The sequence below is a fragment of the Cucurbita pepo genome, chromosome LG19 (assembly GCF_002806865.2).
Source record: "Cucurbita pepo subsp. pepo cultivar mu-cu-16 chromosome LG19, ASM280686v2, whole genome shotgun sequence".
NCBI lineage: Eukaryota > Viridiplantae > Streptophyta > Magnoliopsida > Cucurbitales > Cucurbitaceae > Cucurbita > Cucurbita pepo.
In genome coordinates, this window is record NC_036656.1 from 792,406 (window position 1) to 811,227 (window position 18,822).

At 34.9% G+C, this 18,822-nt stretch overlaps 3 protein-coding genes across 3 annotated transcripts; 2 read left to right on the plus strand and 1 right to left on the minus strand.

The window, feature by feature from the left end:
* The first annotated feature begins 35 nt into the window (after positions 1 to 35).
* On the plus strand, positions 36 to 5,751 carry LOC111782311 (vacuolar protein sorting-associated protein 20 homolog 2-like). The gene is made up of 6 exons (XM_023663170.1): positions 36 to 395; positions 2,851 to 3,003; positions 3,226 to 3,378; positions 4,960 to 5,043; positions 5,330 to 5,480; positions 5,568 to 5,751. Exons 1-6 carry the CDS (start codon positions 294 to 296, stop codon positions 5,591 to 5,593), a joined length of 669 nt encoding a protein of 222 aa, XP_023518938.1. The 5' UTR covers positions 36 to 293; the 3' UTR covers positions 5,594 to 5,751.
* A 1,043-nt stretch (positions 5,752 to 6,794) lies between these two features.
* Positions 6,795 to 9,136, plus strand: LOC111781928 (RNA polymerase II transcriptional coactivator KIWI-like). Its single transcript, XM_023662665.1, has 4 exons — positions 6,795 to 6,984; positions 7,063 to 7,168; positions 8,711 to 8,733; positions 8,832 to 9,136. Exons 1-4 carry the CDS (start codon positions 6,868 to 6,870, stop codon positions 8,889 to 8,891), a joined length of 306 nt encoding a protein of 101 aa, XP_023518433.1. The 5' UTR covers positions 6,795 to 6,867; the 3' UTR covers positions 8,892 to 9,136.
* On the minus strand, positions 9,090 to 13,238 carry LOC111781927 (lipase-like PAD4). Its single transcript, XM_023662663.1, has 4 exons — positions 13,219 to 13,238; positions 12,790 to 13,120; positions 10,103 to 10,822; positions 9,090 to 10,017 (listed from the first exon to the last, which is right to left on the minus strand). The coding sequence occupies exons 1-4, from the start codon at positions 13,236 to 13,238 to the stop codon at positions 9,265 to 9,267; spliced, it is 1,824 nt and encodes a 607-aa protein (XP_023518431.1). The 3' UTR covers positions 9,090 to 9,264.
* Positions 13,239 to 18,822: the final 5,584 nt, after the last annotated feature.

Consider the following 18,822-nt stretch of genomic DNA (forward strand, 5'->3'; position numbering starts at 1 on the left):
GGAAAAAAAAAACAATAAAAAACTAACTCGCCCACATCTTAGTCCCTAACACGCGATTCGAGTCCGAGTTAGCAAGTTCTTGTTGGTTGGTTGTTCTTCCTAAAACCAAAATTCCCTTTTCTTCTCTCAATCTTCAGCTGATCACTCGGGTGATTCTTCATCCGTCAAAGGAATCGAACACGAAGAATGAGGGATTGACGGATCTGTGCTGGTCAATCTCTCTGCTAAGACAATCAATCATAGTCCCCAAGTTGAACAAATCAAGTGATCGGTGTTCCAACTGAGAGACGTAGATGGGTAATTTGTTCGTCAAGAAGCCGAAAGTCACCGATGTTGATAAAGCGATTCTTTCTCTCAAGACGCAGAGGCGCAAACTCGGTCAATATCAACAGCAGGTTTTCAATTCATTCATTCCCTATTCATTTTTTTTTTTTTTAATTTCTTCTTCTTCTCGGCAAGAAGTGTTGCTTTCTGATTAATTTGATTCTGTGGTTGGATTTTTGAAATTGGATTGAATAGAACTAAATATGTTTTCAGAAATTGCTTCTGGTGGTAAAATGTCTGTTAGATCCTAACTTTAGCATTATTAAGTGGGAATTATATGGTAGTTTAGACCCTTGTTGTATGTTCTAGTTCTACAATTACGATATTTCTCTGTGGGAAATACTGTTGATTAAGTAGCTCAATGGTGATTTGAAAATGATTGAAATGCACTAACCTATAAAAGTTGCAACTGTATAATTCTTGGAAATTCTACATAGATCTGAGATTTATTTCTGATGATCTGTTTTCTTGTTAGTGAAGTTTTGTGCTCAAAGTACGGGAGAAATATTATATAATCTCTGACCGTGTGAGTGAGTAGAATCATTCATTGTTGGTCTCTGCATGTACTTGTTGGAATTGGTGCAGATGTCAGGCCCATGTTTGGTCTCTGTTGCCAAGATTTTTTTTGTCACTATTATTTTTCTGCTCTTTTGAGCTGGAGCCCTTTATTGTGATTGGGTAGTTTGTTCTGTTTTTGGCTGCATCATACTTGGACTTTTCATTTTCTGTAATTGCTCTTGTGGGTTATTTATTTTTAATTTCATTCATGAAAGTTGGTTTCCTTATTAAAAAAAAAGAAGAAAAAAACTATGAACCATGAGATTGGATAGCCTGTTTCATAGTGTGATTGCCAGTTGTTCACCATTTAAAACTTAAAAGTAGCTTCTATAAGTTTAATTAAGTTAAACTTAATTAGCGTGACATTTTATGCTTTTTAATGGAGTATATTTAGTGTATTGTATCAAATTTACATATATTAAAAAAAAAAAAAAAAAAAAAAAAAAAAAANTCTATATTTTAAAAATTGATGTATCGCCGTGTTGTGTCCATGTCCGTGCTTCTTAGTTTTCGGGCATCACGATTTTAAAAACACCTTTACAACGAATGTTTCGTTCCCTTCTCCAACTGATGTGGGATCGCACAATCCACCCTCTTTAGGGGCCTAGCGTCTTCGCTGGCACATCGCCTGGTGTTTGGGTCTGATACCATTTGTAACAGCCCAAACCCACTACTAGCAGATATTGTCCTCTTTGGGCTTTCCCTTTCGGGTTTTTAAAACGCATTTGCTAGGGAGAGGTTTCCACACCCTTATAAAGGGTGTTTCGTTCTTCTCCCCAACCGATGTGGGATGTCACAATCCACCCCCCTTCAAGGCTTACGCGTCTACTAGGGAGAGGTTTCCACACCCTTATAAAAGGTGTTTTGTTCTCCTTCCCAACCGATGTGGGATCTCACAGATGTGAAGTAGAGTCTTTGTTTCAAAGTTTTCATTTGTTTCATTAATTGTTTCTTATCTTAGGTGTTTATTTATTTTTTTTCTCTTAGAAAGTTTCTCTCTTTTGTTGTATGTTCGGCAACTTCTCTCGTTCTTTGTGTCACAACTCAACGACACCTCATTTCTTTTTGTTTATAGCTAATACTCTGAATTTTGAAACGTCTAGAACTAATGGATGCTTTGATTGGAATGGCAGTGCAAGCATAGTATGAAATTACTAATTGATTATTTAAATGTTAATAGAATGGAAAGATCATCGTACATTTTTACTTCTTTTCATGTATAAAATATTCACGTTTCATGTTTAGACATCGTATAACTATTTTCCTTGACAAATTATTGCTATATATAATTTATTTGTTCATTTATTTATGTGCACCTCACTTTCCTTAGATGATGCTTTTTGTCGCCTCTCATCTTGAGGTGAGAGAGGCTTGTCACTTTGGTATGTGTTTTGATATGCGTCTTATACTTTAAAAACAAAAATGGGGATCAAACACATTTAAGTCTCATTAATACGTTTATGAATTTCTTTCTAAATAGCCATGGAACTTTAATGATATCTCATCAAATTAATGCATTCTTTTTCAGAAGTGCTTGTGAGCCTTGAAGATATCTCCTTTTATGATGTTCCAACTTCTAAGTCTATTAAAAAATTCTCCTGAAAGTTCATCTCTCATAAGCATTTATGATTTCTCATACTTTTGAATGCTGTCGTAAACTACTCTTTAATTATCTGACTTCAATTTATCCTTTATGACTTCAATTTATCATTTATGAGTATTAATTAAACAATATTTTGAGTCATCTATGAACCATGGAATTGGTTTATGCATGACCACTAATAATCATAAAGAAAAGTTGCAATTTAACCTGGGCGTAAGACCCAAAACTTACAAAATATCTCTAGAAAAGGTCAGACATTACACAAGATGACTTCTTTACGGGTTCATTTCATAGGAATGCAAGTGTATTTTACTTTGAAAATTGAATAATAATTTTTTGTCTCTCCGTGACTTTTTATCCCCTAGCTCGATGCTGTCATTGAAGCAGAAAAGAACGCTGCAAGAGAGTTAGTTCGTCAAAAGAAAAAGGATCGAGCCTTGTTAGCTTTGAAGAAGAAAAAGGCACAAGAAGAATTATTAAAGCAAGTTGATGCCTGGCTGATAAATGTTGAGCAACAAGTGAGTTCTGTTAACTGAACATTTTGTACTTTTTGTTTCTATTCAAAGTAATGGTTGCCTTAGATCTTAAAATCAATATTTTGATGGTTGCAGTAGCCAGGTTTGGTTTTCTGGTTCAACATTAACAATTAAATTTTCTCCTTCGCTATTTGTTTTCCATGTTTAAAAACTCTTTGTAGTTTAGAAATTTTTGTTCGTACCTTGATATAATTGTTGGCTTAGTTGTCAGATATTGAATTGGCCAGCAAACAAAAGGCTGTTTTTGAAAGTTTAAAGGCTGGGAATAATGCGATCAAAGCTATACAAAGTGAAATTAATATAGAAGATGTCCAAAAGCTGATGGATGATACTGCTGAAGCCAAGGCATATCAGGATGTAAGTTCTTTAATTTTCAATTCATATCCTTCAATTTATCAAGTAATTGTAAATATGCCACTATTGACATGTGATATGTATCCCTACTGGTATTATTATAAGCACTAGTTTTCCTTTCATTCCACGGTCCATGCTCGATTAGTTCTTTTCAACCACACATTTACCCTACGATCCTAAACATAACACAACTGGTTAAGACATATACTTACGACCTAGATGTTAGAGATTCAAATCTCCTCACCCAAGATGTTGATTAGATCTTTAAGAAAAAACTTACACTTTTGCTCTCAATTAATTCAAATGTTGTTGTCAAAAACATTGATAAGCACCCATGTTACCCCACCCATGGCCCTGAGTTACCTTTTGAGTAGGGTCTGAATAAGTGATGGCCCACACAAGCTTTGTCGTGCCTTGAAAATCCATGTGTATTCATTTTTTCTCAACATGTCCTTTCCTTCTTTCTTAACTAGTATGAGTTTCAGTGGCTCATCGCGGTTTCCAAATGCGTTTAGGTCTCTAAGTTAGGAAGGAGCCCAATCTTCTTCCCTTGCTCTGATCTTCCTTTGATGTTGCTGCTTCTATCGTTGTGGTCACATCAATGCTATTGGTTATATCCTATTTGGTGCCCACAATCAATCTTTTTTAAGCCTGGCATGTTTCCTTCATTTGTCTTGACTGAGACAATTCCAATGTTCTCATCACCTCAACCTCCATCACAATCTGGGGACCTTCTTCTTTCTTAGCTTTTTGTGACAACAATTTATAATTCTGTGGACCTTTTCTATTTTATTAAGCATGTATTTCTTTTTTTTAGTTTTTCGATGTAATCTTGCATCTGGCCTCAGGCCTAGACTTTGGGGATATCAAAGATTATCTTTATTAATGTGAGATCTCACGTCGGTCGGAGAGGGGAACGAAGGATTCCTTATTGGGGTGTGGAAACCTCTCCCTAGCAGACGTGTTTTAAAAACCGTGAGGCCGACGGCAATATGTAACGGGCCAAAGTGGACAATATATGCTAGCGGTGGGCTTAGAGTGTTACAAGTGTATCAAAGCCAGACACTGGGCGGTGTGCCAGCGAGGACGCTGGCCCCCAAGGAGAATGGATTGTGAGATCTCACATTGGTTGGAGAGGGGAACGAAGCATTCCTTATAAGGGTGTGGAAACCTCCCCTAGTAGACGCGTTTTAAAAACTATGAGGCTGACGGCGATACGTAACGGGCCAAAGCGAACAATATCTGCTAGCGGTAGGCTTGGTCTATTACAATTAAGCTCATTGAAGAATCAAATATGCGCTGTTCGAGCAGATGCAGAGACCGTAGGCCTTTGCCAAGGGTTGCCCCTTGGAAGCTATTTTATTAAGCATACATTGGATCCTAGAGTGAGCATGCTCCTTAGTTTGACCATTTTTTTTATGAGAACTCCGTTATAAACTGTTTGATCTTGCCATTTCAGAAACCCTACAGAGAAAATGCTTAATTACTCAAAATTCTTGTTTTGCTGGGCTCTCTTAACCTATTATACCTAATTCGAAGTAGACCAGCATGATTTGAGCTTAAATTTTGTTTCTATTTTTGAAGGAAATCAATGCCATCTTAGGAGAGAAATTATCAGAAGAAGACGAGGAGCAAATCTTAGCAGAATTTGAGAGCTTAGAAGCTCAGGTACTGTGTGTTTTATTGTCTTTTTCATTATTATTTTTCATCTTGCATGATAGGAACCCATATAAGATACAAACTCCTAAGATTGATAGTTGTGGCTGCTCCCGATTGCCTTTTACAATACTATCTCAAGGCGATATTGATATGAACTACCTCTTGTGGAGTGATTCGAATCACGAGTTCAGAAACGAGTTTTCTTTATTCTTAATCTTGATCATCAAGATAATCCGTTCCAAAACTTTCCTTTGGGTTGATTCCATAACAAACCTCTTATCGACTTTTTTCTCAGCTCACCGTTGAAGATCTACCCGAGATCCCAACGTCTAAAGAAAATGGCGAAAGGTTGGATCTTCCCGATGTACCGACCAAAAAACCTGTTGCAGCCGCCGTGGAAGAAGATGCTGAAATTGTTCCATCTGATGCTCCCACAAAGAGAAGAGGTCTCTTTCTCTCTCTCTTTTTCTCTACTCTCTCTCTTTTACATCCACTGGTTTTTTCATAATACATCAAATTTTGTTGGATTGCAGCTATGGAAGAACCGTTGGCAGCATAAGTGTTTGAAGTAGTGGTGAAGTGGTTTGAGCTGAGAATCTGTTCTTTGATGATGTTGTGAATTCTTAGTAATGCTCAGAATGGCTTCATTTACCAATATATGATGTTGTACAGACACCTCCTCATGCACGTATATAAATTGTTCTTCTTTCTGCTTTGGATTGTGTTGTCTAAATGCTTGTTTTTTCTTTCCTTTTCTTTCTTGGATTAAGTTTTCAATTAAATTATATTGTTTTAATTAAGGTTGATATGATCCTTTGCAATATTATGTGTATTTTTTTTCCTTGTATTGTATTTGAGATTGGAGTTGTCTCGACCACGATCGGAGAAATTATCGAGAGAGACTGCCTCGTTGTAGCGTTGTGATTCTTCCACGACCATGATCAGCACTTGGAAGAATTCTAGAAAATTATCTAACTCTCGAAAGCTCTTGAAAACCAAAAACATTATGAAATCTCTTTCAAGATGTAAAGACATTAGTCTAGCCCTCAAGACATTCATGCTATGAGATTGTATCTCGATTGGAGAGGAGAATGAAACATTTCTTAAGAACGTGGAAACCTCTCCCTAATCCCTAGTAGATGCGTTTTAAAAATCGTGAGGCTCGTGACGATACGTCATGGGCAAAAGCGGACAATATCTACTAACGATGAGTTTGAGCTATTACAGATGGTATTAAAGTTAGACACTGAGTGTTGTGTTAGCGAAGACGTTGACCTCGAAGGGGGTGACTCACATCGGTTGGAGAGAGGAAAAAACATTCCTTAAGAGTGTAAACTTCTCCGTAGAAAACACGTTTTAAAAATTACGAGGCTAACGATGATACATAATAGGCAAAAGCGGACAATATCTACTAACGGTGGGTTTGAGCTATTATAAATGGTATCAAAGTCAGACACCAAGAGTTGTGTTAGTGAAGACGTTGAACTTGAAGAGGGGTGACTCACATCGGTTAGAGAGGGGAAAAATCATTTCTTAAAAGTGGAAATTTCTCTCTAGAAAACACGTTTTGAAAATTGCGAGGCTAGCGATGATACGTAACGGGCCAAAGCGGACAACATCCACCAGCAATGAGCTTGGACTTTTACATCAAATATTTGAAAGTTTAAATATATTTTTGAGTTATTTATTTATTAATTAATTTAACCTATTTTTTTTAAGATGGAAAGTTGATATATTTTGATTAGTTCCAGGCCATTTGTTTCGCGCTCATTTGCAGTTGCAAAGTGTTGAAGAGCAGTCGGTCGCAAAATTACAGCGAAAAAGGAGGAAGAGATGTCTGCAAGAGGCAAGCGAAAGGACGATGAAGACCACGCATCCGAGGGAGATGCTCCTCCGAAGAAGACATTTAAGAAAGATTCCGACGAAACCGACGAAATCGTCGTCTGCGAGGTTTTTCATTTCTTTTCCTCCTTCTGTTCTTAGTGTCTTTTCCTTGCTTTCAACGCTTTAAATGTTTTCGAAATGTAGATTTCGAAGAACCGTAGAGTTATGGTGAGGAACTGGCAAGGAAAGATTGTGGTGGATATTCGTGAGTTTTATGTCAAAGATGGAAAGGAAATGCCTGGAAAAAAAGGTTCATCTCATCATCGTCTTCTTTTCTCTTTCTCTCTTTCTTTCGCAGTTGATGAATTCGACTTTCGGTTTGGATTTCTAGTTTGCGGCTTTTCTAGGGTTCTTGTTCCACTTTGTGATTTTTATCGTCTTCCATTTCAGTAGCATTTGCCTGGATTTTATTTATTTATTTATTATTTTTTCTTACGTTTTTTTATTTTTTTATTTTTCTTTCTACAATTTGAGATAGATGTATCCTGAAGAGGAATTTTGTTTAGGGAAATGATCGAAAACTGCATCTATGACTTCACTATGGGGTGTTTGGTTCAAAGTGAAGAGGAATTTTGTTTTGGATGTTTGCATGTAAGCTTATGAAGTTTGGTGTATCTATATTTCATTTTATAGAAAATTTCTTTCTTTGGCTTCTGTTATGGAAAAACTTAGTGAGGTTTCAAAATTATTTTGTTTAAAATTTTGTTTTGCTAATACTTTTCTTATGTAGTTTATGTAAATAGTTTATTGGGAACATTTAGGGAAGAACGAATATAAAGAGGATGAAAGAATAGATATTAAAGAGCTGGGTGAAGGATTTGAAGGAAAAAAGTACGGAGGGTGAAGAAGAGACTTGTGCGTGATCAAATTTGCTGGAAACATATCATTGTTGTAACAAGGCGTCAATTTCACGATGATTGATACAATATTAAGGAGCCTTAAGGAAGTTTATGCATGAAGATTGCATATTTAGTCCTCTCATAGTGGCCAAAGCTTTCCTGAGAGGGGTAGTCAAGGAGGAGTTAGGGGGCTTTCTCACCCAAGTATGAGAGGTGGGACGCTGGAAAACGTGGTTAATTCAAAGTAATGCCATGCTATGGGGGATGCTAAGCTTCATGAATACCTTTGATGTTATGACAAGAAGAGATTTTATGAATATGTTAGATTGCTTGGAGGCTGTTATAAAACTATTGTGGCTTCTCCCCTTTGAAACTGAGATTGTGTATCCTAAAGAAGGAAGCTTTGTCGTTCAAATAGTTGTAAATCACTCATCAAGATTGTTAGTTGGTAGAGCGAGGAGTGCCCATGGAGGTTTTTGAACATAAGCAACTACTAATTTCTAGGTGGTTTGTTTGGGTAGAATAACTGGTGTTGAAACTTCAATTGTAGCAGTAGTAGAAGGTTAGCCAAACAAGTTTTTTCACAATTCATGCTGATAACATGGGGTTTTAAATGAGAGATAATTTTGTTGTTGAAGATTAGTTAAACAAGTTGCTGTTGGAGGAGAAGGTGAAACGTCTCGGTTTTGAAGAAGAAGAGAATGAGTTGTTTAAAAATAAATACTTTGCTAATTTGATTGAAGATGTTGGAAGAGGAAAAGTCATATGTTTATGAGCTTGTATGGAAAATGAAGTTCAAGTGTGTTCTCCTAATGGAATGTTTGGAAGCTCTTGGTTTCATTTTTTTTTTATAAATGTTAACTTACCATGATCTATATTATTGACATGACGTTGCATATAATACTGCAAATGTAGAAGTTGAGTATGTCTTTTGATTTTCTTTTTGTTTACAGGCATCTCGCTATCCTTGGATCAGGTGTTGTGCACTTCTACTTTCTTAAAATTTTCAATTTTCAATTCTGTTATTAAAAAGAATTAACTTTTCTATTTTCTTTAATCGTCGTCTTTCTGCAGTGGAACGTTCTTCGAAATCACGTAGAAGAAATCGACAAAGCTGTTAATGAAAATTCGTGAGGAAATTAAATCAGGCATCTTTTGTTGATATTAGTAGTAACTGAATCACTCTGTAGGGCTATTCGACTTTATGAGGACGGAAATATGACCTTTTGTACAGCTAATGGGCTTGTTTTTGTGGGCATGAAGACCAAAGAGCAGGTATTAGCTTTTATATCTACATTAACTGCATCACTTAGATTGACATTTTGATATTGTAGACCAGAAACATGATATTGTAATATATTATGGCATCACTGACAATATTACTTTTCTCAATTAGTAGATAATTGAGTATCAAGTTAACATTTTCTAGATTTAGAGATCCTTAGTCCAAGGTGCTAACTACTTAAAGAGTTAGAACTTTTCTGCCGTAAAATTAAGTACCTAATCGTTACATATTTAGCTTCAATGCCCTCAGTTCTTGAGCCCACAAGGTATAGCTTGAGTTCTTTGCAACCACATCCTTAGAAACCTCCTTTCTTTCAACCAATCCTCTGGCATACCTTTCAAAGTTCTCCAGACTTCTCCAGACTGGAGCCAACTTTCTCACATCTCCTTCACGTTTAATAATCTCAAGCATGTCTTTGGCTTCCTCCAACCTTGCCCAAAAGCATGAATCTTGAGTCAGACCTGCGTATTTCGTCCTCTGAGTATTCCCTTTGTCTGCAGCGTCGCTCCCTCTCCACCATTTGTCGAAAATCTCGTATCTTCTGTCTCTTCCATGCTTTAAGTAATGCCCATGAGCAATGTGCTTGCCACGGCAGTAATATTCTGCTATGTCTAATGGCTCTACTAGGAGTTTGTAGAAATGCGAAGCATTGATCCACTTTGCTCTTAAGTTGAAATCTGGAGGAAGCTCATTGTTCTCCCACATGTCGATCACTCGGTTCCAGAACGTCGCAAGCTTGTGTCTGTTCATGTTCACTTTAGCATGTTTTACTGAAGTATTTACTTGCTTGAAACAATCATAGTACCCCAATTGGTCACCCGCTTCATCACAATAGGCTTTATACCATTCTATCTCAGCTCTGTAAGGCGTAATCTTAGATAAACTTACAGCCAGTTTCGCTGCGTTCAAGTTCGGCGTTTGTCCCATTCTCCTGGCCGTCCTCAAGCTATTTTCAGCCATTCGAGCCACTTCATCCTGCAATTTTGAAATACTAAGTTTTCTTCTACTCACAAACCTATAAGTTCTGTTATAAGAAAGGGAAGTTGAGAACTATTATTACTTGGAAAGGTATTCCTGAGGACTGCAATGCTAGAGCCAGCCCTGCTTCATAGCTCGAATTAGGAAGACGCTCGGAGGCGAAGTTTTTCCTCTCCATGTGTTGAACTCCAACTTTTTTCACATAATCTCCATAGTTGAGATGATCCTCAATGCTCATGTTTGGAACACTTGTTTTGAGCAACAAATAGAGCATCTTCAGAACTGATATAGCATTGTCCAAACAAATTGCCCCATTTCCTGAGCAAAAGAAGAAGTTCCCAAATGGCCAAAACTGACTCTGTATCGACTCCTCTTCCGAGTTAGATATCGTGTTAGAGTGAGCCAATACAACCCGAAAGAGCTCGTCTTTCTCTTTATCTGACAGTTGGGTAGCAAGCTTTCCAAACTGCGGAGAGGCCACCGACAAATGCCAGTATCTAAGAAGAACATGGAGCTGGGAAGAGAGGGAGGAGGAAAGCGGAGTAGAGAGAAGCCTCGGCATAATGTCGTGGTTTGAGACGACATGACAGAAGTTGCCACACCATCGTTCTCTAAGAATAGCTCTCGAAAGCGACTCGTTACCGATCAACGGGGAGCCAAAGGTGATGCATAACAAAGGGTGGTGCGTGGTTTTGGAATGGAAGAGAGAGAGCAGCCAAAGAGTACATAGAGAGGCTGCTGCCCCTCCAAGTGAATGACCTGTAATCACTATTGACTTACTTTTCTCCATTACTTTTGTCATCTGCAACATATAAGATCGCAAAGAAAAAGAAAAAGAAAATAATTACTATGTTTTTAATTATTAATATCGAAATTATTTACTTATTATTATTAAAAAGCATCATAAAAAATTAAAAAAAAAAGGATTATATTTAAAAAAAAAAAAAAGAAAAATAAAAAAGAATCATACAATTATTAAAACAAAAAGTCAACATCCACTTGATTGAAGAATGGCTCAAATGTCCCTATCTCACTTAGTTTCCTTTAAATCTCCATCTCTTTTCCATTCAATTTAATTAAAAGAAAAAAAAAAAAATTCAGTTCACACTACCTTTTGCAATCAATCATTGATTTCTTTCTTAACCAAGCCTCGTCGTGCTCTAAGGAAAAAGTGGGAGAATGAAACACGAACATAGTTTACATGTGTCGATTTGTATAGAAAATTTAGTAGTTAATATATGAACATGTGTATGTGAAAATAACTGACGCTAGAAATCTAGAAATTTGATAAGAATTTGTATTATTTCGTAAAAAAATTATTATTTTAGACTTTAAATATTTAGATTTATTTTATTTTGGTTCTTTATTTCTATATTATTTTTTTTAGAAGTATTACTTAAATGATTATTATTATTAGTAATTATATATATATTTAAAAAATTGAAAAATAGTGAAACCAATAACTAAAAAAAGAACTATTGAAGGCTATTTTGTAATAATCATTAATGATTTGTCCTTTTTCTCCCTCTTCAACCCTTCTTTAAATTAGTTTTGCAGTCAATGGTCAATTTAAAAAATAAAGATGAAGTTTTGAATATTTGGTGAAGATGTTTGAAATAAAGAACAATATGTCATCCATTAACGAAATTGAAATCATTATCAAATTATATTAAACAAAAATTAGGAGTGTATACCTATCTTTCAAAATCATTTGATCGAATTTTTGAACCAATTCGATCAGATCGATTGGTTGGGTTGATGACCCAAACAACCCGAATAGAATTCACAGCCTAATCTAATCCAACCCTTTATTTCGAGTTTGATTGTTTTTTTAATTATTTTAAAAAAATTATTTATTTAGAATAATGCTAAATAAATAACTAAAATTTTATAAAATTCAAATATCAAACATTCACAACTCACAACATATCATTAACCTCGGTCACAATTTTAATTTTCATAATAATCTTTAAAACGTAGGGTAAGGGTAGGGTAGGGTAGAGTTGGATTGTAATCCTATTTTCAGGTAAGTGGGTTGACCCGACCAAAAAATGTCAATCCACTAATCCTAATTTTTGGTTTTCCAAAATCTAACCCAATCCGAATAGTCCAAGTTAGTCGAGTTTTTAGACCATTCGGTTAAAAGAAACCTTACCTTTGTTTAATTGAAAGGAAAAAAAAAAAAAAAAACAAATTCTCCCATTTTTCCATTCAAAGTTTTAAGTAATATTTGGTGAATTTAATGGAAGACTTTCCAAGTCCCTTTCCCACACTTTAGTCAACCACACCCCCAAATCCCCATAAAATTTCATCATTTAAAATATAGTTATGGATAAATAAATTAATAATTTAACGTTAAAATATTTTTTTTATCAGCATTACTCAACTAGTTAGGATAGTTAGGATATAAGTCGAGAATTTAAATACTATTTTAAATTTTATTACATTTTAGCGCTTCCATTATTATTACTATTATTATATTATAAAACTAACATTTTTTTTTAAAATTTTCTAAGAAATTTCGTCCTATAAATTTTTAAAATAGGTTCATATTGTATTGAAAAAAAAAAAAATATATTATTATTATTTTAAATAATTAGCTGAACCAAAAAATAAAAATAGAAAAAATATATATCTAAAAAGAATGAAAAATAAGAAATAATTAAAAAAAAAAGACCAAATTCAAAATTACCTAAAAAATTATTACTTTTTTGGTTAAAATTGTATATATATATATAGAGAGAGAGAGAGAGAGGAGAGAGATTGAACCTTTTCGGGAAGATTCTGATGTGTATAAATACTCATAAATATTTTGAGGATGCCGGAATCCGCCATGGCCGGTGCCCGGAGCTCTTCACGGTGGCGATTCAACGGCCGAAATAGCTCCTCAACGTCACCTTCCAACGCCACTAACTCTCTTCCGCCGCCAGAGCCCGGCAGGATTTGGACAGCGGAGAAGGCAACAAAAGCCACATCTCCAATAACCTCCACCGAGAAAGTCTCCGGCGCGGCGGCGTTGGCGGCGGCGCAGAGCGTCCATGACTGCAGAAGCAGAGGACTGGAACCCAAAAGCGCCGCCATAATTTCACAACTCTCGAATCTGCACAGCAAAAAAGAAGAATTTGGGGTTGCCGGAAATTGAAAAAATTGAAAAATTAAATAAAAATAAATAAATTAAATTGAGAAATTGTGAATTACGTTGAAGATTCGGACTCCATGGATGAACTTCAAGGTTTAGTCTGCTCTCTCTCTCTCTCTCTCTCTCTCTAGAAAAATGAAATTGGGTGGAAATATGGTGCGAGTATTGAAGCTTTCTTTCTTATATACTCCTAATTTTTTAATAAATTCATTTTTTTAATTAAAAAAATATAAATTATGCCGATATTTTCAGTAACGTGTCCGATTGAGCTATGTTCATGATGACATACATTTCTTTAATTTAGTGGTTACAATCTTAATCAGTTGAGTTATGTTCTGTTTACATAATTAAGTTATGCTCAGTAAATTTACGAGTAATGTTCAGGTTGACTTGATTGTTTTAATTAAAAAAATATAAATTATGTCGATATTTTTTGGAACGGAGTGGATTGAGCTATGTTCATGATGACATACATTTTTTAATTTTATTGTTACAATTAGTATATATATCTTAATCAGTTGAGTTATGTTCATGTTTACATAATTGAGTTATGCTCAGTAAATTTACGAGTAATGTTCAGGTTGACTTGATTGTTTTAATTAAAAAAGTATAAATTATGCTGATATTTTTGGTAACGTGGCGAATTGAGCTATATTCATGATGACATATATATTTTAATTTAATTGTTACATCAGTTGAGCTATGTTCTGTTTACCTAATTGAGTTATGCTCAGTAAATTTATAAGTAATGTTCAGGTTGACCTGATTGTTTTAATTAAAAAAATATAAATTATGTCGATAATTTTGAGAACGGAGTGGATTGAGCTATGTTCATGATGACATACATTTTTTAATTTAATTGTTACAATTAGTATATTTATCTTAATCAGTTGAGTTATGTTCATGTTTACATAATTGAGTTATGCTCAGTAAATTTACGAGTAATGTTCAAGTTGACTGTTTTAATTAAAAAAATATAAATTATGCCGATATTTTCGGGAACGGGTGGATTGAGCTATGTTCATGATGACATACATTTTTTTATTTAATGGTTACAATTAGTATATAGATATCTAATTGAGTCATGCTCAATGTTACATAATTGAGTCATGCTCAGTAAATTTACAAGTTCTGTTCAGGTTGACCTGATTGAAGGTATATGTTTTAACTAGTTGAGTTATGCTTATGTTGATTTTTGCTAAATTAATAAAAATATTTTAGATCAGCGGGTTTCGTCTTCTTTGCTCAATTTCCTCGGGGGGTTTTTTTTTTTCACTCTCTCTTGCTGTTTCCGTTTCGTCTCGAACCATCTTACGATGATGGCTAATATATTTCATCATTTGCCACTCGCTTTGATGAACCTCCTCTCGTTGGTTCGTGACAACAAAGAGCTTTATACGCAACGGTAGTCGTGGAAATAGAGAGGAGAAACCATACCTAAACCCAATGGAGCACGAGGGGAGGGGAAGATCGAATGCTTATCGAAAATTAAAATAATAATAGCAACAACGTACCCTAATTTCACAGTGCTCGTATTTCAGCAAAAATATAAAAAAGAGAAAAAAAAAAACCGTTTTTTAGAACGACATTTCAGATGAAAAACCGTTACTACTTATTTGATTCTCTTATTTTTCTCTTCAAATTACATAAATCTCCGTCTTATACTAAAGTTTAGAATTTAAATCGGAGAAAAGAATAATTAATATTTGATGTTGATATTATTATTTTATAGTAAGAAATTGATGATATTTTGTTCATAGTTTCAATCATATAGTTTGAATTAAATATCCATTAAATCACTAATTCATTTTCTGTCACATGCTATAAAAACAAAATTAGCCGTATTACTTTCAATTTTTCAACCCAACATTTTTGAATCAAATCTAAGCTCCAAACTATGTATCATAAAATAATTTTAGAACATATATCATATTTTCAACACATATCTCTAACGCTTTCGTCTTAACAACACATATATCATATTATTTTTACGGTTTATAACAAAAATTGATGCACATTACCTGTGATATCCCACATTGGTTGGGGAGAAGAACGAAACACCCTAAAAGGGTGTGAAAACATTTTCCTACCAGATACGTTTTAAACCGTTGAGGGGAAGCCCAAAGAAGACAATATTTGTTAACGGTGGGCTTGGGCTGTTACAAATGGTATCAAAGTCAGGCATCAGGCGATGTGCTAGTGAGGAGGCTATATCCGAGGTTGTTCCCTGAAGGGGTGTAGACACGAGGTGGTGTGCGAGTAAGGACACTGGGCCCTGAAGGGGTGGATTTGGAGGTGGTTCCACATCGAGAAAGGAACAAGTGCCAGCGAGAACGCTGGGCTCTGAAAGAGGGATGGACAATATCGACAATATCTACTAGCGGTGGGCCTGAGCCATTACACTTATTAAACAAAAACACCATATAAAGTATTAGGCAAAATAATTTGTCTTTTGGTGTAGGAGACAGGTGAACGTGCGTGGAATAAGTAAAGATAACGTCAATAATTCACATTTCAAGTTACTACCATGAGAGTGTAGTGAGGTTTGGGTTTGAAAATTTTGTACTTATTTGTTTTCCTTTCAAATCGTTCGTTTTCGTTCTTTCATTCACGATCAAATAATTAGTTTTAGTTCTTATCCTAGTTTCATATTCTCGAGTTCCTTGTTAGATACTTCAAAAATATGATCGAATTGTTACTACGTGCATATCATCGAAGCAACTCTAAAGAAAAAAACCCATTAAACGAAAAACTCTCTCTAAGTTACTTCAAAACTTTAGTTCGATCGTGAGGATAATCGTAAAAATATCGATTTTTTTTTTTTTTTTGGTGGAATAATATCCCCATTCCCCAATATTACGAAAATCCAATCCGTGAATGAAGAATGATCGTCGGAGAGGTCATGCTGATAAGTCGAATTTCTAAATTCTTATTTTTCGTCAAATTGCACCCACCTTGTTAAAATGTTTCGAATTTTTCGTCGGAGAGGTCATCTGTATGGTTGATCTCATATTAACTCGCTCTCTTCTTTAATCCCTCTTTTTGGTTACCAATAATAAGGGACGTGTATGCTCTGTGACCCTTGTACGTGTCATGTTTTATGATTGTCTGACGTGTGTTACGTTATGTTTATACTATGATATAAGTTACGTCATGGTACAGTTATGCTGGTTTATAAGTTATACTATGAGATTATTACACTAAGTTATGAAACTATGTTGTAAGATTAATGTAAAATGATGCACGAACCTTCATATGTCACACCATGTAAACTGTGTAAACATGTTCACTCGAGGCCTATAAGACATTGATAAGTCATTTATATCCATCATAAAAGATATGACTAGTACTACGTACGTTTGTCTCATAGGAATACTATGTCACGAAAATAATGTAGATATGACATCATTTAAAATTATGGAGACCTATTCCCATGAAAGAATAGGCGGGGCTTATATACAAACCGACTTGTAGGTCCATACTCGCACGTATGAACCATATGTAGAACAGTAAATACACATCAAATTAACTCGCTCGAGATATCCACCTAAAGAATATAGACTGATATGATAGGTCTCACTCATGATTGTATCTGCTTGCATCTAACCCCAATAGCGGGGTTACTTACTAAGTGTTTCTCAAAATACTCAAGCCATGTGCTACTTTGACGATGACATCGCAATTCGAGACCATGATAAATGCATAGGGTAATTATATTTATTTTCTTAGACTTAGGTTAGAATATAGTTCTTTTTTTTTTTTNGTTTATTTATTTCATTTACTATTTCGTTGTGTTGTTTTAAGGATGTTTTTGAACACGCAAGTCCATGACAGTGTTTTAAGATGAAATTTATGTTTTATGAAGTTTAAACACTTATTTCCGCACAAAATAATTACGTTACGATGACGGTACAATGTTTTAAGATGAAATTTATGTTTTATGAAGTTTAAACACTTATTTCCGCACAAAATAATTATGTTACGATGACGGTACAGTGTTTTAAGATGAAATTTATGTTTTATGAAGTTTAAATATTCCGCACAAAATAATTACGTTACGACGACGGTAGCGACTCTAATAGGGTTTTGTGTATATTAAAGAAAACATAACCTAAGCCCATTTCGATCTTAATTGTGGGCTTTCCATGTGAAAGTGAAAACAACCTTAACAAATCTCTTCCTTTTTACTATTTGGGAGTGAACAAAGCTCTAACGAACCATGTTTAGGGTTTGTATCTTCCGTGACATTGTCAGGTTACTTACTCATTGCTTTTAAGAGTGAAGATTATCCGCACAGATCAACACCGAGTCCTTCCAGCATATTTTGTCTTCACTCACATGTATTATACGAAAATTCTTAAGAGGTCACCCAACATATAATTGCTCAAAGCAAAACACGCTTACTTTTAAAGTTACAATGATCGAGCTACCGAAAAACAAGATGTACCTTCTTTTTCGGTAGCTCAATCATAAAAGCTCCAAAATTAAGCCCCAAAATATTAACGGTATCGGTAATAATTATATTTTTTTAATTATTTTTAAAAGTTCAAAGGTTTTTTTTTTTAAAGTTTCATCAAAACCCTACTAAACAGAGCGTTTAAAGCTCACGGTTCTAGAAAAAAGCGGTTGAGGTCGAGGGCACGAAATTTTGGTAGTTAGTATTCCCCATGATGAACACATACAAAAGAGGGACAAAGCCAAATAGAAAGAAGATAAAGACATATATTATGTTATATCCTATGGTTCACACAATATTATATATTATTATTATTATCATAATGTGACTAAATAGTGCATAGAAAGCATCCATTCATCACTACTATTTTGATTTTATCCCATATGGTTGGTCCACAAGTGAATACCTTTTAACATAAACCCTAACTTTCACGTGAATTTTCAAGATATATGGGGTCGTGATTATTATTGGAATGTCGAGTTCTGGTTTCCTTCGGGGAAATACCCGTTTGAGAGGACGAGTCATGTATATAGGTCGGATAGTTTAGCCGGTTAAGACGTAAATGTATGAATTATAATATTTTTGGAAATAAAGAACTACCGAGACTGAAGGAGCTCAAGGTGGAAATAGTTTCGAGCCAAATGATCTCTAGGAAAGCTTTTGGACTGGGTTTAACCTCTTTCGGTCTAACTTCTGAGGAGGAACGGAAATCCTCTTTCAATTTCAATCTTACAAAGGAAACTCTAAAATCTACGTTGTAACACTTTTCTCCGTTATGACTTAAACGTTGTTGTGTGTGGGGACAAGTATTATGCTCGTGTGTCATTCTTTATTTTGTAGGTCTCCTCTTTTTCGTACCGAACAAATTTTTCTGTTGGAACATGTGCTAGTTAGATGATACCCTTTGTCGGAATTTGTGCTTTAATCGTCGTTATTGTGAAAAAAAAATGGAAGTGTTCTACTTTTGCAAATCAAAATCGAGAAAGTGAAAATCATGTTAGGTGATACCCTTATGAACACGTAAAATTGTAAGATTGATAGAGTCAAGCTTGAATGATTCTAAGCACGGAACATGAACTACATAGAATTACAAAGAAACTTTTACGAGGAGAACAAATATGGATTTATATAGGCTCAAAATGAACCCTTAACCTTCCGTGAGACATTTCAAGAGCGGTAACATTGTCACAACCTGATTTTCAAGGCT